The sequence below is a fragment of the Sceloporus undulatus genome, chromosome 3 (genome assembly GCF_019175285.1).
Source record: "Sceloporus undulatus isolate JIND9_A2432 ecotype Alabama chromosome 3, SceUnd_v1.1, whole genome shotgun sequence".
Classification (NCBI taxonomy): Eukaryota; Metazoa; Chordata; class Lepidosauria; order Squamata; family Phrynosomatidae; genus Sceloporus; species Sceloporus undulatus.
In genome coordinates this window covers 201018592-201043955 of record NC_056524.1, presented here as the reverse complement: position 1 = coordinate 201043955, position 25364 = coordinate 201018592, and the positions used below count along the sequence as shown (strand labels likewise).

Here is a 25364-nt window from a genome sequence, read left to right as displayed (position 1 = left end):
AGAAAAAATTATCTGTAACAGAAAAGCTCTCATATCTCTGTACAAGCAAATAATAAACATGCAAACACAAACACCCTGTGCATTTTTATGAGTGAAAAAACCCTGTCTGCTTACCCTATGAAGTCCATTTCTTCCATAGCCAGGGAGGGAAGAGGTTTTAGAGGCAGCAGCACGTGGAGCTAAATGCAAAGGAAAAGAACAAATCAAGAAACTGTTTACTGTTGTTTTTTGTGGGTTTTTCGGGCTATGTGGCCATGTTCTAGAAGAGTTTATTTCTGATGTTTCGCCAGCACCTGTAGCTGGCATCTTCAGAGCATTCTCTGAAGATGTCAGCCACAGATGCTGGCAAAATGTCAGGAATAAACTCTTCTAGAACATGGCCACATAGCCCGAAAAACCCACAAAAAGCTATGGATGCCGGCCATGAAAGCCATCAACTTCACATTGTTTTACTGTTATTGAAATAAAAACCTAAATCAAAAATCAAAGTCAGAAAGTATCATGAATCAGCTAAAAATCCCATGACATTATCCTTGGGAAATATGTTGAAGGTTGCATCTATATGTTTTCAAACACAATCTGTACAGCTGTAGCATTCAATGTGTTATAAGCTTCTGAACGTTATTTATTTATTTAATTTGTATGGATCTTTTTTTTCTTTCTTTTAGCTTTTAACTTCTTTTTATAATGCCTACAGGATGTTATATGGCAGCAAGTACCAGCTAGTAATGCCACATGTGCATGACACATAGCAGAAAATTGTACTCCTAACAACAAGGGAATCGAATGAAGCAGAAATAAAATAAAGTAGTGCCTTGCAACAAATGAATTCATGCCTTTAAGCAACTAGGTGATATGGCATGGGTGGGATCAAAACCTGTTGAGAATTTTCTTTAATCTTTTATAGTTTGATAGCTCTGTTACTGTTATGGCAATAAGCTCTGTGTGTGCAGAGGCATGTGTATACACAACCCAACATACAACTTAGGAGTCTGCATCAAGGACACACACTCTAATTATAAGGAAACACACACACACACACAACTATTACAGCTGTTGTTATTTTATAAATAAATAGTAATTATAACTCTGCTTCTTCTCTGGAATGCATTGCAGTTTGTCCAAAAAGACCTGCCCGGTAAGTCACCCATTAATTTGCTATTATCCACCACTTTGGAATGTGCTGCCCTGCTCCCTGAGACTGACTTCCTCTCTCAATGTGGGAAAGGCTAAAAGGCTATGAGAAACATAAATATCAACAAGGTGTATGGCACTTTTTAATCAGGATTTCATGACTTAGTCTGCTGGTTTTTTCAGGAACACCAATATTGCTGTGACCCAACAGTGATCCACATTTTATATGTCACTTAATACATATGGGAGCAATAATCTCATAAATATGTTCCTGATAAAATGTGCTACTCAGTATTTCCCCCTTAATTTAAGCCTTGTAGTTTTTTTAAAATCTGATACAGCTACACTGCAGAATGTAGTCTGAATTAATCATAAAATTCAAAACTCTGATTAATCATTATTCTAATTGATTTAATATTCTTATATTTTAAATAATAAGACAAAATTAAACAAAAAGAGGAATTAATGATATAATCAATAATAAACAACATCCTTGTAACAACCTTCTCCCAAGAACACATAAATCATAAGATTTAACGTGTATTGGTTATCCAAATGATAGAAATTTACATTCCACTCATGAATTCATTGTAGAACACAATATAATATTGGAACATGCTAGCACTAAAATCATGCCATGCATGCATTTCAAAAAGTGAATATATAAGATTCAAATACTGTAGAAGAGGCCTACAAAGAACTAAAACTGACTGCATATTTCTGTGTATGTGAACAAATACCGGTATGTGTGTGCAGACACATATACCATGAACAACTAAGATTTCATCCAACATTGTTTCCTCAAATATATGAGATCTTTTTATCCAGCCTTCAGAGACATAGCCGTGTTAGTCTGGAATATCAGTATGCAAAGCAATCTTGCAGCACCTTTGAGTCTAATTGTATAGAATAATTTTGCATAAGCTTTCGTAGACTTGGTCCTCAAATACAGAGTGAAATAAAAGCATTTCCATAGGTATTCATACAGTCTAATTTTAAAAGCCCTTCCTGGCATCATTTCACTCCATTGCAATCGAGGGAAGTATGACCAGTCACAAAAGCTCATGGTGAACCTCTTCTATACACTTAAGTCTCAAAGGTGCTACAAGATCCCTTTGCATACTTTTTATCTAACCTGAACCATGTTTATCTAGAAATTGGAAATATGAGATATTCTAATACAGTGGCCCTTCCCTTATGTGGGGGATACGTTTTGCCACCCCCCCCCCCCCCGCATAAAGGGAATTCTGTGTATGCTCAAGCCCCATTGAAGATAATGGGGCTTGTGCATGCGGCGGCGTGCACACCATTACCCCTTCCAGATGTGCCGAGGCTTCTTACGGAGCGGGCTTCCAGCGTATGCTGGAGTCTGTGTAAGGTGCGCCCGCGTATAATGTGGGCACACTGTACATGTTCCTGATGATCTATAAACTGAACAGAAAAGTTTGACACTTCTAATCCCATTAATCAGTGTTGTTATAAATAGAATAATCTTGCTTCCCCTGAAGTCCAGAGGCTTCTTGGGAATTTTCACATCTGAATATAGCACAACCCCCTATATCCATGGGACCAGGACCCATGGTTTTACTTACCAATGATGCATGGTTGCTGCTCCTGCCTAAGATCCTTCCTGATCTTTTCCTTGGGCAAGGTAGGGAGAGAGGGAAACAGAATTCCAGCTGTTTCCAGCCCCTCTCCCAACGAGGCTCTATGTGCACCCCTCTTCATCCTTTTGGGTCCCTGGCACTCACCTTACACAGGAGCTGTCACTTGAATAGGGTACCCCGGATCTCACATAGATATTCCATCTGCCACATGTAGGGTACTGTTGAGGGTGATGAGGGCAGACTGTTCCATTTGCTTTGTGCCACAGCTGGCTGGCCAGCAGCATCTCTCTTGGCTGCACCTGGCATACCTCTGCTTCCTCTGGTTTATGCTTTTCCACCACCCCCACTTTGCAATGTCTGCCTTGGCTGTGCGCAGCTGACCTTCTCTTCCTCTTCCAGTTTTTATTTCTCTGCAGCCTAGGACTCTCTACAGAAACCCGGAGGAAGAGGTTGAGAAGCGTGAATCAGGGGAGGAAGTGCAGCCAAGGCAGATGCTGTTGGCTGGCTGGTTACTGCATAAAGCAGAAAGTGGCAGCTCTTTCAAGGATCTTGGCTGAGACAGCCCAAGCAACAGAGAAGCATGCACTGGAAGAGGTGGAGGCAGTGGTGGCAAGCTGGACACAGCTAAGACAGATGTTGTTGGCCAAATGGCTGTGCAAAAGTGGCTGGTGACATAAGGTCAGAATGGCATCCCCTTTTTTCCTTGTCACCCTCAATGGCACTCTACATGCAGTGTGTGGGCTGTCAATGTGAGATCCAGGCTATCCTCTGAGAGTGGCACCTTGTACACACTCTCTCTCCTGCACAAGGTGTCTGCCCAGGGGACCAGTGAGGAGAGAGAGTGGTGTGCACAGCTCACCAAGCCCCACTGGGGAGTTCAGAAGGAAGACAAGTGGAAGGATGGAAGGAAGAGCTGTGTGGTGGTGCTGCCTGCATCCCTCTATGTCTCACCTGATGAAAATGCGAGGAAAGAATATGGCTGGTGGTCGCAGCCATGACATTGGAGCCCCAGACATTCACTATGTGGCTCTTCATCCTCCAGTAGGCCCTAGCACTCAACATAACAAACTGTGCCCCAACACGTAAGTGTTCCCTTTGGCTAATCTCCTCTCCAAGGGACAGCAGGTGAGTGGAGGTTTATTTTGACTCAAAGTACAAAAATATACCATATATACTCAACTATAAGTCAAGTTCATGTATAAGTCGAAGGACAGTGTTAGGGCCAAAACCATGGATTGTGGCATGACTGTGGATAAGTCAACAGTAAAATTTAGGAGTACCTAACCAATGATGTAAAGGGAAAACAAAAGAAAAACACCACTTCCCTCCATTCTTCTCCCTCTCTGGATTTCTCTTGGCCAACAAACACCACTTCCCTGGTGCTGGAGGAGAAAATTTTAACATTCAAAAGAAAGTGGAGATAAATGGGTTGTTCCATGATGAGAGAAATCCAGAGGAGGCAGAGGAGGAGGATGGGAAGATTTTAACATCTGATTGAGAAGGGAATCATCTCTTTCACACACATACACACACCTCTGCCTTTGCAGTTCTTTCAGGCATCACTGCCAGGTATAGAGAGTGGGGCATCAGGGCAGAGTTCTCCTTTCTAAGCAGTATTACTGTACTGACCCGTATGTTAGTTGACCCAGGATTCTAGGGTCAACTTTTGGGCATATTTTTTTTCAACTTATAGCTGAGTATATACAGTAGGCTTCACTATTACAGTTTCACATATCCACGCAAAATCCTGGAACGTATCACCCACAAAAATGGGGGATGTAATGTATTATGTGCCAAGAGCCTTGGCTCTGGAATCTTTCATTGTTGCTCAAGAAATTCTGAGAATGTCCTGGGGAGCAACAGTCAGAGAGCAGACAATAGAAAGTAGACAATTTAGTGAGAAAACATTTATATTTATAATAGTGGCATCATTCACATCACATGTTTTATGCAAAGAGAATGGACCAGGACTCTCCAAATGTGTATGACTACTACTGTCACCATCCCTACCCATCTTGGTGATGGGAGCTGTAATATGGTACAGTTGGAGGATACCAGGTTGGAGAAAGCTGAATAGATTAACAGTGGCCTTATTGAAGTAGTTTATAGTGCAATGCCATACGTGTCTATTCTCAAGTAAATCCTGTTGAGACCAATGGAATTGACTCCCAGGTATGACACAGTCCTAACTCACTGTTTCCTACAGACCAACCACATATGCTTTCCAACATTGTTGCTTACATGAATTAACTGAAGAGTCATAACGACTGCCAGATAGTGATGACCTTGCTTTTTCCATCTCTTCTTTTAATATCAACTGTCCCAAACCTGAGTTGAGCTGCATTTAAGAAATAAAAATAATTTTGTTAGGCAGAAAAATGAAATTGAGTTGTGTTCACATTGGCATAGATGGATTAGTTACGTCAAAGTTATAGTCACCTTCATTAGCTGTTCCTCCTGTAGCTGCCGACGCCTTTGGAGTTCCTCAAGATCTTCATCTCTGCCAGTGGATCTGCGTCGCATGTCAGAACCTGCTTCCACAAAACCACAGCACAAAGAAAGCTTCTTGCATGAATGTAAATAGGACTTGCATCTAACACCCATGTTTTAATAAAATGTGCATATTACATAAAAAAAACAAAACACTTTGCTAAACATATAAACATTCCACCAATTTTGTTTCAAAGTAATCCTAGTATAATCATCTCTAGTTTCTCAGCTTTTTCACCTTTCCAATTTTTAATCCTTCTCACTGGCTTATTTCAATAGTGGTCAGTAATGGTTTCCATGTCAATGGGGCAAAAAAATCTGTTCCAGGTTTTAGTCCAAACTTTAAAGGAGCTATCCAAGAAGCTGAATATTATTCCCAAAATGGATCCAGGACCTTGGATAGCTCATTTAAAAGCTGGAGCACATTCACCACCCTACTGGCATGAGAACCCCAACTCCTGCTTCCTTGTACAGTGGACCCTTGTTATACGCTGGGGTTTGGTTCCAAGATCCCCCATGTATAACAAAATCCGTGTATGCTCAATTCCCATTAAATATAATGACATAGCAAAATGGTGTCCCTTATTAAAAAATGGAAAATCAAGGTTTGATATTTTAAATTTATACTTTTTTGGAACATTTTCAAACCGCGTATGCTTGAATCCGTGCATAAAAAATCTGTGTATAAGAAGGGCCGACTGTATATGCTTTAAATACTGTGGCTCCCAACTGGAGTTTCTGGTTTATTTAACCAGAAAAGCTATGCATAAATGTTTGTGTGCTGGAAACCAAACCTTTCAAAAATTGTTTGTTGGCAAGGTTGCTAAGCGGCGGTTCTTGTGGATTGTAACATGCAGAGAACATAGATCTTTTGAGTCGGTATTTGTAATACTGTATTCTTTGTAGAGAAATTATCCTAGTGACCACTGTATGAATGAGCTCTTTTTCACAGCTGAAAAGTGAATCTCACAGCCTGTAGGTTGAATCCAGGGATGTACGAGGGAAGTCATTCCAGGAAGTGGGTATGCTTTTTCAAATTGTTGTGTAAGAATGAGTAGAAGACTTTGCACAAGTTGGACTTAGCACAAAATAAAATGATGAGAATTTACAGCTTGTGAAAGATATGGCACATGATTTGTACTAAACAGAAACACTGCATGGGAATTCAATCTCTTCTTCTCACAAAGGCAGGTGCACAGTGGGGGGAAACAGCTTTCTTTGAGAGAAATGATCTTCCCTTACAGAAAGGCCCATTGGATCCAAGCCCATGTAATAATTAAAACAACACCACAAAGAATGGGACAAGATGGTTTCCACAATGGGTCTTTTAGTAAAAGCTTTTGAGACCTGAGGTTTCGACATAGTCAAGGCAACATCGACTAGCAATGGAAGCGGGGATTTAATCATATCAGTTCCCATTCCACTGTCTCCAGCACAAAGCAAGGCAGAGGCAAACAATCTATCCTCGCAAGAATGTGCAAGAACCGTACTTCAACAGCAAAATTCCTAAATCAATAAAAGGATCAAACCTTTGGAAACACGTAGCAGACTGGTTCTTTTGGAATCATATTTTGCTCATGATCATGTCATTATATCCCAGTTTCATGCTGCAATCCTATCATGCTTATCGGAGAGCACAGCTTAGAATGTTACTCTTAAGATGAATGAATTATATCATGGGTTTCACAGGATCACCCACCCTTGTTCAGCTATCAATGGTTCAGCATGTTTTATAATCATCTTCTTAAAAGTAACTTTTTAAGTTCGGCCTGGGAGGAAGTCACACTGAATGTAATAAATGATAAATTGTAACAGGATAAATGTCATTTCACCTGTATAAACGGTATATGGAAGAATTTAATGGGAAGGGCTGAGATAAATAATGGGAAAATAAAGAATACTACAAATGAAAACAAGCATATACTGTATGAAGAGGGAGCACTGAATATGAGGAGGGAGTAGACAAACATGTAATACATGTAAACATCATGGCTTTATTTTAGTAAGGAAAAGAGGCTCCCCCTCCATTTTTCAGAATGAAGCACAGGAGCTGTACACACTCCACTCTTTGAGTTGACTGTATGCACTCAACTGCCCAATGCTTTTTCCGCCGAGCTCCTTGCTTCTTGATCCGCTTTTCAATGCACATGAGTTGGGTCCCTACAACACACGAGTTTGAAACATGTTCAGGAAGAGAGGATCAGTTTTGGATTAGGTTTCTAGTGGGGAAATGTATACATATGTAATCCTTCTTTCCACTGCTCCAAGCTGATAAAAAAGGTCCACTACTTTTCCTTATACATTCTGCCTGAATATACTCTATAAATAAACGCTGTTCCACAACCTCCTGAGTTTTGAATGTCTTGTACACCTACTGACTGAGGCGCATTTGGACCTGAGTGTAATATCCTAGGTCCTGGATAAACATGGGGAAAAAGGAGATGACAGGACACACAAACGGGGGCTTAAAACAAGATTTTATAAAAGGACAAGAAACAGAATGAGTGATAAAAAAATGTTCTAAGGCAAGTTGTGTAAATTTAATATGCTTCACTACCACAAATGTCTTAAGGAAGTTGTGTAAATTTAATATGCTTCACTACTTACCTTCATTAAAAGTCTTTTATGTTCATGATTGCCCATCACAAATCCTAACTATATGGTGGGCAAGATATGATGACAAGATGGTCATCTCAAGATATTTCGGTTCCACATGCAGAACCTGATTGGACTAGTAAATGAATTGGTTGACATTGGGCAAACTTAGGGGATGCAGGACAGGTTGTATGGTATACACAGTTTCTGTTCCCAACATCTTGCTGATTGCTTCCCAGTCCAGTTAGCTGCGCTGCTCAACGTTTATGCCAACAATGGCATGCATTAAACAGCAATGTATATTACATATGCAGAGCGATGCATGCTTTTGAATGCTGCCTGATGAAAATTGTGCTGCTTCTCTGTCTAATCACTGAGACAGGGACTTGGGGGAAAGCAACTAGGCAGACAGTCAGGCCGCATAGCAACAAGAAGCTGGATGTTAGCTCTGGAAGATGCTGTACCAATATGGAAATCAATGTATTAATTAAAGAGACCATCTTTAATTTTCATTGGCAGAGCTACTTGCCTCATTGTTCCTAATGCTAGTTTGGCTCTACCAGTTCTCAGACATAAAAAATAAAGTGTGTGTGGGGGATGGCTGGAGGGATGCCTGCCTGAAATGGTGCTATTCTCAATAGAAGACCTTTGGCATGTCCCACAGAAGCTAAGCTGGTGACTATACAAGACATCCTAGCTATGATCTCTCTCAAAACCAGGCTGGCTCCATCCACAGAGAGCTTCCAGTGAATAGCCAAGACTGCAGAATTTCATCGCACCGCTTGGCCTTAAAACCAGACTGTGCTTTAGGTGTATATTTGTTCTTTAAAAAATGTTTTCAAAGGGCGGACTCAGGGGGGGTGAAACAGACAACCAAAAAGCCCGCAGCTCCTGGAGGACTGGGGGGCATGGCATGGCATTCAGACAGCAGCCGCCCAGTCCCCAGGGAAGATTCGGCCGACGTACATGCGGACAGATCCATGCATTTCAGCAGAGCACATAAACACAACGTGTGCAAAAGAAACGCTGTAAAAAAGTGATGGCAGCAAAGACTCTTCCTTCCCGCAGAAAAAAGCAGTGACTTTCTGCTGCTCTTTTTGCCGGGTTGGGCATGTGGAGTGTGGTTGCTGCAGCCCACGTGAGCAAAGGGCGCGCAGCAAGCAGCTCTTTACCTGTTGTCTGTTTCTCCCTCGTCTGTTTCACTTGCTGGCACGCACGATCTTTGCTGTCAAAGTTCATTGGCATTGGTCAAGGTATTACAGTAACGTTACCAGGAATTGGTTTCTAATTGAGGCATTCTTATATCCTTAGCTAAGATCCTGGCAGTACTTGTATCACAGGAGTCTTAGGTCATGCATACTGATCTATCCATACTGTTCTCATATGTTCCTTCTCAGAAAGAGTTCTACCTCAAATCCAAATTTAAGCTTTCTGAATCCAGAAGGTATCTGGGGCTTGGGCTAAAAGCTTCTTAAATGTGACATCTGGGAACACAGATTTGTGTCAATCCTGAACTATTAGTAAGTCTAATTGATTTAAAGTGAAGAATATGTGCTAATGGGGAAAGCGTGTATCTTTTCAAATGTAGACTTTAGAGTTTTGAAATCCCAGTGGCTGTTTTGAGGTTATAAATGGTACGGGATTTCCTAGGAGCATCCTTTCCCCTTCATAGTACTGTGAACTATATATTTAGTGTAGCACCCATACAACTTTTAAGGTCCAGGTGCAGAAAAGGTCAACACCCAGCATTAAAATCATTCTAGACTTATAGGCAGTAGGAAGTTGTATGTTTGGTTTTGCCAGCATATCTTATTCCATACCTACAGCCGCAAGGGAGGGAGGACCTGGCCAGTATTCTGTCTCAATCTTTGGAATCTCGTTGGGTGCTGGAGCATGGGCTGCTGGAAACTTGGAGGACTTGATGATCTCATCAGAAGGCTTGTTCTGGGCTGCCAGAGCAGCTGCATCTAGATGGCAATCAGGGGAACTTAGACTATCAAATTAAATTTCTATGTTATAGGCTACATCAATGCTATGGTTCTTTTCTACTTCAGATTCTGTTACAATTCATACATTCAACAGTGTGTTTAAAGTTTCTCATGTCCTGATCTAGCAACAGATGAAACCCACCCCTTAACATCTTGAGAACAAATTTGAAGTCTCAATGTCTGCTTCAAATCCTGAATTTCTTTACAACTGCACATTTATTAGGTGCATACAAATGTAGCAATACATTAGGAGTCATAGAGTATTTTCTCTTATGGACTGGTGCTGACTTTCCCCTGCCTTCATAGTGTAAATAATCTATAAGCAGAAATTCAAACAATGAGTTTTGCCAGTCTCTCACCCATTTTCTACATTTATTCATTTAAAAAGGGATGGGCAATGGCCTTTGGTATAAATTTGGTATATCCTGGTCTTAATTGCAAAAATCTTTTGCATACAATCATTTCAGATATCTGCACAAGTAATATGATAGTCAGAGAGGAAGGGGGGATGTTAGGAAGAGCGAGAGAAGATAGGGAGTGGAGAGAGGGAGCAGCTGAGAGTTGAGGGAGGTGGTTTAGCTCATCACTGGCTCTAACCTCAACCACCCCTGGCATGTGGACCCTATGAGATTATCCCTAATGGAATGTGACACTTGACAAGAAAAAAAACGGGCCTTCTTCCATCTCAGATTTAAATGCTAATCAGTTGTCTTATTTGCAAAAGCAAAAGAACAATAAAAAGGCAGTAGTTTAAAATAATTTCCAAAATGCTTTAAGCCTAACAGTGGGTGCATGGGAGAGGAGATTTATATGAACAGCACACAGTGAGTAGATTTCTCTGTGATTCAAATAATGCTACATCTGTATGCACCTTTGCTGGAAAGAGAGCATGCTCACTGGAACAGCAGAAACATTCATTGGCAGTTTTTTTTAAAAAGCATCAGCCTTTAAGTAAAAAAAAAAAAAAAGGGGGGGGGGGAGGTTCACTGATGTGCTACAAAAATGCACAAAGATAGGAATATTTCAGTAGTGTTTTACTGAATTGGGGCCAGTTGTATGACAATCTAACACAATTTCTGCAGTGCAATTTATACTTTATTAATAATCAAAACCTTAATTTGCTGTGTAATCTAATTTCCTGATCAAATTTATTAAATATGTTTTTCATCATTACAAATCAGTAGCTGGGTTAATTAGAGGACAATTAACTAAATTTTATTTTAGTTAAAAGCACTCACTGGGTATCTTTGAAATTTACTTCTGCACATGGATACAGCTACTATGTGAAAGTGGTCCAAGTATAATAATAGCGCATAATGGATTGAAAGAGCAGTTCTCCAGCACAAAAGTAGATAAAATAAAACCACCAAGAATTAGATTATGTTCACAAAACGGGAAGGGTAATGCTGCTGTTCTGACATAGTGCAAGAGAGTCAACTCCATGTTAACTATGATGGTTAACGGCACATGCTTGCTAAAAAGTGAAGACTCTTGAAAAATTAAAATTTTTAAGTTAACAAGACAGCATGGGCTGTGGGTGAGCTCTTGTATTTTTTTTGTCTTTAAATGTAAACTATTACAATAATAAATTATAATTTATTATGATATAAATTATAATTTATAATAATAAACTTTTATTATTTTTATTATTAAAATAAGGAGGAGGAACATTTATTTATTTATTTCCTACCTCTCCATATGGACTAAGGCAAGGAACAACAACAGACTATCCCTCTTCTCCATATGTGTGCATGAACATATGTGACACATGGACATTCAGCTTCCATCTACAAAAGGGTGTGTCCACAGTGCCAATTGTATGTGTGCAGGTGCCTTACACACTGATGATCCCCAAGTGTGTAATATTCCTGACTGTAGAGTTTCTAGACACATGTACGGAGGCATCTCTATGTAGTTGTCACGTTCAGTTTGCATACTCCAGGAGGGAGGGAGGGCTACACTGTCCCACTCCCTCATCCTCACCCCTCTTCCACAGTCCCATTTTGCCCTCTTACAAGCAATATCTGATAATACTAGTGGCACTGCATCAGCTCTGCAGAAATCACAATAGTGATTTATCTGCTATCTGGGAGAGAAGCCTTGCATTTTCCCAGCTACTGACTGAGTGATGATAACATGTTTTGAGGCAAAGCAAATGAGAAACAAATGTGCATTTATTGACTCTGTGGGAAAGTTTATACACTCTTGTGTATAAATTGTAATGGCTATTGTTTAAAATCAGTTAGAAATTTCTCCTGCAAGGGTTTAAATGGAAGCTGTACAAGCATTTCACAAAGTACCCTCTGGCTGCTCTCTTTCATTCCACAAGGAATATATGAGAAGCTCTTGATAAACTGTAAACCTTCAGGGGGAAAAGAGAGACTACCTTGTCTCACTGCTCAGGGGACTACAAAAGCTTGATTTCAAACAATACTTACGTATCAGAATGGATGAAGTCAGTGGGGAAACATTCACATGTTAATGGGAGGTGAGTAGACACAATAAAAATCATAAAGAAATAAAAATATTGTTAAGAAAAAAATTAAATGTTATGGTTAAAAATTAAATAAAAATGGTAAAATACTATTTCTAACACCAGTCTATGATAGGTATGAGCCCTCAAGCAACCTAACCTTACTTTATATTGTTCTCTGAAACTTGCCAGTGACTCCACTTGTCCCAGTATTTTTGTTTCCACGTCAATCTTCAAAGGGTACATACTGAAAAGCCATAACTGCAATTTCTGGATACCTTTGCTGTTAAAAGAAGAGGTTTCTCCTGATAGTGAACACTCCACTATTGGCGCTTAATTTCGAAAATGAGAGCTGCTGGAGATTAAGCCTCTTACAAAGACATGCATTCCACTCAGAAGTTTTTACTTTACGCTGGGCATTTGGGAAGTATGGTTACTCAGCAGGGAGAGAAAGGCACTTGACCTGCACTTCCTGTGGCTTTTCAGACATTCCAGGGCTTTGTTCCAGCACAAAAAGAAGATTCTTATCAGTTTTACTTCAGTTCAGTCAAGCACAGTAAGACAAAGTGGAAATGAAGCTGGCTTGCAAAGCAGCCTTAATAGCATGAATTAGGATTATTGCTGGTTGAATAGTGGAAAAAGATGTGGATTTTTTTTCTTTTCTTTTCAAATACGGTAATGCTCTTCCAGACCAATCGGGTCATACACACTGTCGTCATCCTTACTCTGGCTGTGGAAACTGAGACTAGTTTACAGGTGTGAACTCCCAGCTGACCTGGGGTACAGTTGGGAGAATTTAAGTGATGTGGAAATTTGACTAACAAGGATACAGGCATACCTCAGTTAACAAAGCCTCTGACAAAGAAACTCATTTTTACAACATCTTTTAACGCCCATCCAGCTCCCCTTTCCTCATCCACTGTCTAGCTGGAAAGTTTTTAGCAGTATCAGCATTGAAAGGGCTGGAAAAACACAGATTTTTAGTGTCAGGTTGAAGCAGCATGTTTACAGTAAATAATACAATGAAGTTTGAGGTGGGGAAAAGTGGAATTTTACTCTAGACAATCCTATTGTAGTTGTATACCTTGCCTGTTACAGGCAGACACATGCAGCAGCTCTCTCCAGAATTCTTTACTGAGCATGCATGAAAGGTAAGAGAGAGAAAACACCCTTAACATCCCCCCCCCACTATGTTTTATTTTAAGAGCACAGATCTATAAGTTTGGCCACTGAAACAGAAATTGTAAGAAAGGTGGAGGATGATGAAAGAATATATATACACACCTTGAAGCATTTTAGAAGAAGCTTTCAAGTGTCCTCTAGAAAGTTGAAATATTTTTGATCACTTATGGAAGGCTTACTTGACCTGGGTGCTTCATTTGACATGTGCATGTTGTTAGTTTTGGATAAAAAGTTTGTTGACCCATGTTGACCTTTTCTGTGGTATAGAAACCTATCTTTCCACGGTATTTCTGTCACCACAAACACCAAGTTTGTGTTAAAGATGTAATACTTAGGAATACATTTCCTTCATTAACTGAGGTATACTTGTACTCTTCTGAAAGTGTCCTTTATCACAAGGTCCCCAGACAGAATATTTTATACTGTGGAGAAGGAGATGTGTTCCTCCAGTTTAAGTGTAAACCAGATGCTTCCTGGCTCAAGGACTGTAGTTCTCTTCAGAACCTGAAATCCTCTGCTAAACTTGGTGGTTTCCAGCCAAAGCAACTGGGCTATAATGCAAGTCATGTGCCCCAATTCAACCAACAAGATCCACAAAAAATATTACTTCAAGAATATTGGGAGCTTGATCCTTTCTACTTTGGTTTCAAGGTATAGTCCATTCAGATGTATATCCAATTACACCGCCCATACAGATGTAGAAGAAACACATCTGAATGCAATTCCATGAATAGGACTTACAGGAAAGCATCACTAATAGGAGAATCATCTGGGCATTATGCTTATGTCCATAGGCTCTGATACAGCAAGTGATATGTCCAAGGAAAAAGCCTCCATGGTATCTGTGGATCTTTATGACTGCATAGTGGAAGCATGGTAGGAGCACAGCATGAGGATGAAAGTAAAACATGTGCTCTTAATAAAAAAAATGTTGTCACAAAGTGCAGAAGTCCTTTTTATTTATGATACTTGGATGCCTTCTTTAAGGAACAGTCTTATTGGCCTCACTACTAACTCACAGTTTCATTACTGATCAAGAAACATATTATTACTATCTGTGTCTGAACTGGTGGTGACATTTCCCAAGAGATACACAGTCTTCAACTTTTCAAAAAGCACATTTGGAATACTGGGCTTTTACTTTAAAAATAACTATCCTGTTTTGACTTAGAAATGAAATAAAGGAAGGACTGAAACAAAGGCTAAAAAGACATACCGGTACACTAGCTGACAAGCAGGTATAATGTAAAAATGATAAGATCCCCATACTTTACAAGCCTTGCATAAGAGTCAAGGCAGTGAGGCATATCACATTTTCACCTTTTGAAAACATTCTACTTGGAATATACTGTAATATGAAACTCAAATGGCAATAACTTCAAAAAGCAGGCAATAACAAGCTAATGTTAGAAAGTTTTAAAACGAATGCTTAGTGCTGCTGCATAAGTCTACAGTTGTACCATGCAGCTATTCAATGTATTAGATTGTCCCATTTGGAAGACAGAAAGAATAAGGTTTACCATGCTGTTTGTAGATAGGTGGTTTTCTATAAATATTCATGCCTTGATCTGTAAAAATAAGAAGCAGAAGCTTATAAATATTTTGACATCTCCAGTTATTTTTTGGGGAAGGGGAAGAAGCCAAATATCAAATTAACAAATGTTCCAAACCAAGGATTTGGCATACAAATCCAGAAAGCTAACTTGAGTATCACACAAAAGAGGTAATTTTCTGATGGAAACAAGACATAAAACAGATGGATAAAATACAACAGACAGATGACATAAAATCTCTAGCATGTATCATTGGCAACATGGTGATGTAGCTAAGGTATGAGCTATTTCAACTTAATTTTTTTAGTAATTAGTGGGGAAAACACTTCCGTGGAAATGTAAGAAAGGAGATTAGCCAGAATTGGAGGCATGAGCAATTTGATGGAGAACACAGCCCCACAACAGCAACAGAGAAATTGGGCAAGAACTACTCAATTTCTCTTGGAACTACAGCCATTTCACATAGCAATGAGGTGTATGTACAGTAAAGGCTTCAGAACACTCTTCTTTTAAATCTGCCATGTTGAAGCACAGCCATCTTCTTCAACATTATGGTGAGCCCTCAGTATGTTTTATATCATGCCAGTTTGTTTGGTGCTAATTCTGACACCAACAAGAGCATGGAATGTTATTGAAGCATTTTATGGCATATAGTTGTTTTCAAAGTCTCAAACCCTAGCATAATATTTCTCTAGTCATGTCTTACAGAGGATCAATTTCCTTTTTAAAATGTGTCTCAATACACTATGAAAGAAAGGTTCATGTTCCTCTCATATACAAAAATGCAAGCCACTGAGAATTAACATGACAACACAAACAAAATTATTAGAGGATATACCTGAAGTACTGTAAAAATAAAAGATATAAAAACCATGAACTATCATTTGGTTTAAGTTACTTTCTCATCTAGTTTAATCAAGTTATCAGAGCAAAATGTGAATGCAATTGAATCAGTTTAACAGCTCAATCCTATGCATATTCTGTATATACAGAAGTAGGTGCCATTGTGTTCAGTGTGGGATCTAGTTCCATGTGAGTGTGCTTGGGATTATAGTCTCAGAATACAAAGCGTAGATATTTGTACTTTGAGTAGAGAGTTGTAAGGAATATTCAAGATGCATCATCAAAAAACCCCTGTAAACTTCTGTGATTTTTCCTTCTCTATGACAACAAAAAGACAAACTTGCCCTTTCCCTCTTTCTTTCACTCAAACAATGTATTTTGTACAAAAAGTGTTGTTTGTTGTGCAAAATATCATGTTCTTATTCAAAACATAATGATTTATTTCACAAATATGAAAAAAGTCCAGGAATGTGAAAAATGACTGGAAAATATTGCCAAACTCACATAACCTTGCCCAGCACGAAGAAAACTTGTGAAAACGTTCCTTCTTGCCTGTTGCAAGACTTAACACTACACACACTAATCTATGCACTATTCATTTTTCCCACCCAAAAATTAAATTGTGTGCATTTATGCAATTGTTTGTATTGGGAATAAGAAGCAGATAGATTTTAAGAAGCAGGTTTTAGCCTTAGGCAAATTTAGAAAATGTTTGTCAGCAGCATTAGCAGCAGACAGTATTGAAAAAGCAGAACATGCTATACATCCAACTGAACTTCATGAAGTACTACTTAGGGGAGGTCCAAAAAACTCCTTGACTATTCAAAGTATATAGTAGTATATAGTAGCATGAAAGAATAATTTGAATGTGTCCCTTAGCCCTCTTTGTCTGGATAGTGGGATATTCTTAAATCCACACCCCTCCTTTAGACCATATTCCCTTTAGCTGTCCTGGCAGCAGCATCTATGGAAATTGCATCCTATGGGAAGTAGAAAAGACTGTGAGAGTGAATGTAATGGGTGAAAGTATATAAAGTATATATAAAGCATAAGCTTATCTTTCAGGGTTTTCTCTGAGAGAGACACATAGTAAAGCTACCATGAAGGTAAAGATACTATGAACATTGTACAATGGAGAACATTGTACTCCAACACTTAGGGCTGGTACAGACTGGCACCCAAAGCCACCTTGTGGGTCGTGTGGGGGCATGGTATGCGCATGACATGTGCATTGACATTGCCCAGAAGCCCCCGCCTGCCCACACAGGAGCTGGCTTCACGGGGTTCCAGTGGCGTGGTGTTTAGACACCACCCACCACCCGAGTGCTGCAAAGCTGCAGCGATGACATAAAGGTCACCCTTTTGCCATCTCAAAAAAGAGCGGCATTATGCCACCTCTTTTTGAGCCAGCAAATAGTGGTATTGGGGCCACAGCGTGTGGTTTCTGCGGCCCTAATCCAGCACTCAAAGGGGCAGCCCTAAGTCTGCTACTGCCTCTTTTGGGAAACAGGTAGTCAAAAGAAAAAGAGAGATGCTGACCAAGAGAGGTAGACAGGCCAGTACATCTACATGAACAAAAATCTGATGCTTGCCTGCTAGCCTGCTTCTGGTTTCTATGTGGCTATGGGTGTGTTCCTCTCTTTCATTCTCCTTACTTTTGCAGAAGAGAATGTGAAAGCAAGACCAGGACAACACTGTGGATGGTAATGAATCTGTGAATATGGATGTGTGCACAGGTGAAAGGATATGTGCATGTGTATGCTCTATCCACAAAGGTTTTGCTCCTGCTAACAGAATGTGGACTCCAAGAGAATTCAACAGAAATAACAAAAAATGTTAATTACTCCCCAGTGTATGGAAATGAAGCAGATGAAGTGAAGATGACTATTAATTTGTGTGATGAAAATATGTAAGCTTATGAACCTCTTCACACATTTGTCTACACAGACTATGGATTTCCAATGTGGTTTATCAAGGAATATCACTATACATTATCTGTCTGAGCAATGTTACTGCAAACAGAATAGCACATTTCTTGTTCCAGAAGGACAAAGCAATGGCTAAGTGCTTGACAGTGCAATTCTGAAACTTTTTACTCAGCAGTCCCACTGAGTTCAGTGAGACTTACATCTGAGTAAGAACATCTGTGTGTAATTTGAACCTTGTTTTTTCAACAACAAAAAAACTGTGACAGAACTGTGGCTAATAGATGAGAAGTCTATAATGTTACTCTGATGTAGGCAAGAGACCTGAATTATGCTTCCACCAACCCAAGGGTATCCTTGTCTTCCTATTTCTCTAAAGGGGGGGGGGGGGGGAATCATGCCTTAAAAATTTCTCTACAGCCAATGTTTTCTAATTCATGTCAAAAATGAACCATTAAGCCCTGCATTTCAATGCAGTTTATGATGTGCTCTACATTTAAAAATAAGTAGAAACCAAAAGCATGAAATAATGGAGACAAGACAAAGATTACAAAAGCTACAGTCTACACTATGACAGGACACCAATACACACAGTGCCAGCTCCTACCTGGAACATGGAAATGTTTAGGGGCCTGAGCGTAAGTTGGTGTTAGAGGGCGGCTGTCTGGCCGATAAGGGGCAGGGGAGTTCCGACCGCTGGACGGCTCATTGCCTCCAATGAGGAGAATGAAAAACAAAAACAAAAACAAAAACAAAAACAGCAGTAAAAAAGCAGGCATAATTCCAAACCCAATGGGAAGACGGTGGAAAAGTAAAAACAGGAAGGAAAAGAAAATGAAAAATTGAGAGTCAAGAAATATGGCTAGCACTGGAAGGCACTGCAAGTTTGTATTAAGAGAGACATTCACCTTCAGCTTGAATCAGGCAGCTTGCATTCTCTCATTTGTTCATTCGAAAAGCATGCATGAAGGAACAATGCACATTCGAATTAAATGGACAAGCCGTGAAGAGGAATGGGAAGTTACCATGATAATGATTCAATATCAGCTGGGGTTAAAACTTTCATGAAATGAGTCACAACATTTGGCAAGGTCATTGCCAGGCAAACCCCAGATCAAACTAGTTTCCATGTCAACAACACGTTCTGAAGAATTTTCCATAATTCAAATTATCTTGCATATAAGAGAAGGAAAGACAAAATAGCTATGAGTTATTCTGGTTAACATTTGGTCTCTCTCTGCTTCTTCAAACAAGCATCACTTTCTTTCTTCTCAACAAGTATCTAACTTATTTATTTGAATGGTCCTAAAAACTTGTCTCTATTAAATTACCAAAAAGTATGCCTGGCCCAAGATATTTTGCTACCTGAGGTGGAATAGAAAATGACTTTTCCACCCCTCCCAGCCAAGGTATTTTATCCTCAAGGCCATCTGAACTTTTTGGCATTTGAAGAACAGACCCCAGCATTTATGCACAGAGGATTGGATGAGGTGCTGGAGTCCATTAAAGCCACCTTTAGACTGCAGGACCTTTCAAAATTGCCATGTGAAAGGCTTCCAGAATTCCTTCTCAACACTAAGGAGAACTCTACAAAGTATAAACACATCCATGGGGAAGAATTTTCCTTTGTTTGGGCACCCAAGTTACATGTATAAAATCTGTCCAACCTTTTCAAGCACAAACAAAATGTCAAGGAAACTTTGGCACATTTTTACTTTTATTTATTTATTTATTTAATAAATAAATATACAGGGGGATTAAAAAAGAGTGGTGCAAATCCAAATAAGAAGAGTGTTACTTTTGCACCACTCTTTCTGAATCACCTGATATTTGTAATCCATTCTTCAAACCAATGAGCAACCGGAGCAGCTAATAAAGCAAGAGGATTAGAAACAGCCAGCTGCCACAGCAAAAGCAATAATTATAAAACAACAGAAGAATAAAAATAGACATTAAAGTTAGATACAAACCCAAACTTAGTTAGTTAGATTATTCCTGTTATTAAAACTATATCTTTAAAAGGTAGGGAAGGTGAAAATTTAAAGCCCTATCTTGATTTCAGAAAGGCCATTGACAAGGTCGCCCATAATATTTTTGCAATCAAGCTAGTAAAAGGTGGGCTAGTCGATGTTACTGCTAGGTGTATTTGTAACTGGTTGATCAAGCGAACCCAAAGGGTACTCAACAATGACTCCTCTTCCGGCTGGAGAAAAATGTCTAGTGAGGGTGCCACAAGGTTCTGTCCTAGGCCCAATGCTACTCAACATTTTTATCGAAGACTTGGATGATGGAATAGAGGGCATGCTTATCAAATTTGCAGATGACAGTAAATTAAGAGGGGTAGCTAATATTTCCAATGGGCAGGATCAGAATTCAAAATGACCTTAAATGAATAGAGAGCTTTGCCAAAACTAGCAAAATGAGTTTCAACAGGGAAAAATGTAAGGTACTACCCTGGGGGGGGGGACCCGATATATTGAATGGATGACAGTTTTTTAAGGTTTTTTAAACACAGACAAAACAGCTAGAAAACAAAGGAGGGTTACATCTAGACCCATTATATCATTCCATGAGTGAAGCAGGGTCTCACCAGGAAGTATCATGTGTAATAACCAGTGATATATACTCTCATTTATATACACCTTCATCTAGTTAGCTTATGGTGATCCTATGAATGAGAAATCTCCAAGATAGTACGGTAACCTTTTCGTAAAAATGGAGTAGTAAGTTTCCACCTCTTGATCTTGCATTGTGGCACTTCAGGTTCACTGTGTACCTAAGACTGTGAATTTGTACTCAATATTTTCTATAAAAAGTTGAGTAATCTTTAAGCTAAAAAAATAAAGAATAAAAATACTGGGAATCCACTGACAATAAAGCATGCTAAATAGAAAGAGCCCAAAAAATCTTAGGTTGGGGGATCACATTCAACAATGTTTACATATAGACTGAGCCACAAATGTGCATTAATATGAACAGTGGGCAAAATGAGGGGCTGGACCAAGCATCATATGTTGTTACACAAACCAAAAGAAGGAAACTGTTAGATTTGCAAAAAGGCAAGTACTGTATTAAAGAAAGGATTAAAATTGGTTAAAAAAACCTCTCACAAACACCCATCAGAAATGAGGGTCAATAGAGAGCTGAGAAGTAGCATACCTATGTAGAATGAAGCTGCATCTAGGAAAAGAAAAGGGGGGGGGATCATAAGGGGAGCAGAATGCAAAAACAAAAGGAAAAATACAGTTGAACACAGTCATAAGAATAACAGTGATATATTTTGGTGTTCAGTAAAAGAAAAAGGCTAACAATCATGCAGCGAGAATATATCACTCCTCCTAATATACGCGAAGGGGTGGCCTCCGCTATTTGTAATGGCACACGTGCCCATGGTGCGCACATGGGGGTGCACTCCATTCAAGCCTATGGGGCTTGAATAAGTGCGACCCTCCGTTTTTGTGGGGGGAGGGGGTCCGGAACGGATCCCCTGTGAAAACGGAGGGCAACTGTATGTGTACACACACAGACACACACACACACACACACACAGACACATGGAAAGGAATAGAATGCTGCTATTGGGTCAACATTTTGGTTCTCAGTTCAGCAGCCAGGTTTAGAAATAAATTTATGTGAAATACATGACAGAAGTATGACACAGATATACCATAAAATTAAACTTATGTCATCATTGGCCTTGTTTCTCAAACTTATATCTACACCTGGTTCAGTGTCTCCCAAATTAAAAACAAAACAAAACACAAATATTGGCATTTTAAAAACAATTCCTAAATTTATATGATTGTTGAAGATATCCCTGATATCAAACTTATAGTTTCAAAAAGTCTGAGCTTCTATGTGGATGTAACACTTCAAAAGACATTATAAAAATGTAATAGAAAAAATAAATTTTAAAAGGCAATTTTTAAAAGTTTAATAATTAAACTTTATGCGCTGATGTTTCTGCTTAAAATTTGCAAAGGTAATGAAGACATAACAATGCCAACACAAAAATCTTGTCTAGTCCCACAGGAACTGTAAGAGTCACACAGCTCAGTACTCTTGCCTTTTTTACACCTTGTGCAATCTACTGGCTCTGGAGCACGAAGTCCAGAGGGAAAGAGATACTTGAGCTGCATTCCTGTATCTATTTATGTGTGCTTAAGATCCACTGAGAGTAAACTCAATGAGACCTACTTTTAAACAGAAATGTATAGGATTATGTTATAAATATATACATATTATATAATGCATTCAAGGAACTCTCTCCCTATGATTGTGAGAAATGCTAACCTTACTCCTGGAAGCACTGGTAGTGCACAAAGTACGGACAAATGCTATTTTTTCTATAGTATGACTAGTGCCCCAAACCTTTAAAATTTCTGGGAAGACTGAATGTTAAAAGCTCCTGTAATCTAGTAAGATGTTCTCAATTTATATCTTTCTTCAGCCAAAAACTCAGAAAATGGCACTAGATGAGGAATTATTCTCTGAAGATGCCAGCCACAGATGCTGGCGAAACGTCAGGAAGAAACTCTTCTAGAATATGGCCACATAGCCCGAAAAAAAAAAACCCACAAAAAACTATGGATGCTGGCCATGAAAGCCTTCGACTTCACAGAGGAATTATTCTCTTAGGCACAGCTGCCCCATCTACAACACAAGAACACAAACTCCCAGTTTCCAGCTTTTTTTTTTTTAATGTTATAAAATTTCAGTGAAAGACACTGAAAAAGATAAACAATGCATCAACAACAAAACTAAAAGTTAGCTTTGGCAAGAAGCGAGGGAGGGAGGGAAGAGAGGAGGAAAGGTTAGGAAAAATTCATTTCTGATATTTCTACCCAGGGGAAGGATTCAGATTAGAGGCATATATGGACACAAGGCAACACAACCTATTTGCACAGATGAAACAGAAAACTGGAACAGCCTTATGAGTGCTAGGTTAAAGAAACTGTAGTAGTCAACAGCACAGAGATACAGTTGGTGAAGAAGGAAATATAAAAGGAAATGAGAAAATAATAATCTGGGGGCTGCAGAAGTAGCACAAAGGGATGAAAGGAAGGACCTATTTCAGGGCCATTTGGGGGGTGGGGAACTAGAAATGGGATATAGATATAGCCACTACTGTACATAAAATACTATAAATATTGTGAAATTCCACAGTCCTTACACCTAGTGATGATTTCTAATCCATTTGCTGGCTTGCCATGAAGATTACAGGTACATGAAGTACGTTGATTACAGCTATGTTCCAATTATAGATATCAATGGTTTGTTTAAGAGCTTTTAAACCACAGCATGTGACACAGTTTATAGGGATTCCAACATGGTTTAGGCCAGTTCCAATTGTTATACATTTTCTTCCTAATCCCAAAGATTGTAAACACCTAATCCACCGAGATAAAATAAATCCAGTTTTTCATTAATCCAGCCTACCTATCTCATCAAATTGTTGTTTCAAGCAAATGCTTTCTCCTACCTCCATTTCAGGGGGAAACATTCTTGGATTCAAAAGCTAACAATGGAAACATCTCCAATAATATAAATAAATTAATACCCTATACCAGATGTAAACCTCTTGATACACTACAGATGCTTGGGATTACAATTTCCAATAGCCTCAACCAGCAAGGGCACTGCTAATTGAGGGTTATAGCCAAAAAAATGTCTAGAGAGTAGCAGGTTGCCAAACTTTGTCCTATGTATTTTCAAGAACTGTTTTCTTCAGTGTTGCCATTAGGAATCTAACTGGGATTCTAGCATGAATTCCCTCAGTATTCATTTGGAAGATAGATTTCTATGCTCTTAGTTCATAGTTTCACATCACAGTTAAACATGACAAACTGCTAGAAGGGAAAGTACCTCTTCTCCCAGGGCATACTGTACGTACCTTATGAAGGCACATGAACTGACTGCAGAACCAGTGTAGATTCTACAAAACCCCATGCACAGAGGAGGGGAAATCCAACATGGGTAGTGGCAACCAATAAGTGTGGATTCTAGATATAGGTAACATGCACACATATTCTTGCTTTGAAGTGTCTACCAACTGCTGTCACTCTGCTAGTGGATGGCTTTTGTCAATGAAACAGGAGTGAGCAATTCTCTTCTTCCCAATGATGTTCTCCAAACTAGGCTCCAGAGGGTTCATTGAGCAAATTTTGGAGTACACGTACCCTCCTTCCACTAGCAGTACGAGATTAGTTGGATTTGACTGCATGTCCTTATTATACAAGGTTCCATAGCATTCCTGCCCCCTTTCCCAGATTTTGCAATTCAAAATGAAAAATCCAAGATTCAAACACCCAAACAGACATATACTTTAGAAAGTAATAACTACTAGCTGATCCTTAGTGAAGTTTTGCCATGTTGAACCTCAAAGAGCCAGGAGCTCTCAGGTATAATGAAAGATGATGGGAATGTCTTTGAAAGCATGAGGAGCACATGGAACTAGAGTTTATGGATCAGGTACATGCAAAAATGAGCTATGCTTATTTTTAAGGGACCCCATGGATAAAGTATGAAGTGAACTTTGCTACTGTGAAATTAAAAAAAATTGGGAGGAAACAATTGTAAGTATGCATTCCACTAGACAGAGAAATTTGAGATCTATATAAGCATACAACACTTGTGTATTGTTGAACATCGATAATGATTTCGTCTAATCTAGGATAATTATATACACAGAATCTCAAACATCTAAACGTTATTGGAATTTTATTATTTAAGCTAGACCAATGCACACCAGCTCCTAAGTAACTGATGCTGCCAGTCTTATTGGGGCTAAAAAGATTTAAATGGCATGGCTAAGAGGAGATATTTTTGAAGAGATCAATCTTAGCTTTTGTATGTAGTAAATAAAGTAATGACAGTGCACTTTTATCATTAGATGATGACAATTCTACATGATGGCACACTCATAAGGTGTGGAGGTCCATATTTTAACTTTGCATGCATAAGGTCCTAGCATGAATACCTGGGCTGAGAAAGACCTCTGTCAGAAACCCTGAGGAGCCTCTGCCAATCAGCTAAAAAATGGTATAAGGCAGTTTGCTAAATTAGGAGCTTGCATACACTATACAAGAAAGTGTTCCTTTATTAACACATGTGTCTCCTCCACAGTGACAAATACCAGCTCCTATTGTCAAAGGGGGATATTTATATAACATCTTCATTTCATAAATCTCACTTGTGAAATTATCTCATTACTATGGCAATATGGTATTAGGTATCAAGAAAAAGAGATATGTTAGAAGCTGGTATACCTAAGAGATAACTCTGCAAGCTGGCTTAAGTATTGGTTTAGTGTTCAACTTTGAGGTATGGGGAAGAGGTGTTTTTTTAGAGTGATGATGGAATGTGCTTGAAGAGAAAGACTAGTTTTCAGGTTGATGACAATCAAAAAAGTTAAATTCCCAAGATGGCATCAATCTGTGTCCTTACTTTTCAGAGTGATACTTCTTAACACATAAGAAATATTTATCCTTTAACACTTCATTTAGGGAGGACCCTTAGAAAGGACATACATCCTCAGAAGGAAGAAGATATGTCAGGTCTAATATGGTCATTAT

At 39.1% G+C, this 25364-nt stretch overlaps 1 protein-coding gene across 1 annotated transcript in view; it reads right to left on the bottom strand.

Annotated features, from left to right (window-relative positions):
- Positions 1–25364, bottom strand: part of ABLIM1 (actin binding LIM protein 1) — a 243386-nt gene that overhangs the window by 11482 nt on the left and 206540 nt on the right. Inside the window, exons 13-18 of the mRNA XM_042456481.1 lie at positions 18398–18502; positions 14990–15037; positions 9647–9793; positions 5181–5272; positions 4983–5079; positions 69–179 (exon numbers count right to left, since the gene is read on the bottom strand). Coding sequence (XP_042312415.1) covers positions 69–179; positions 4983–5079; positions 5181–5272; positions 9647–9793; positions 14990–15037; positions 18398–18502 — 600 coding nt within the window. The remainder of the gene's footprint in view (positions 1–68; positions 180–4982; positions 5080–5180; positions 5273–9646; positions 9794–14989; positions 15038–18397; positions 18503–25364) is intronic.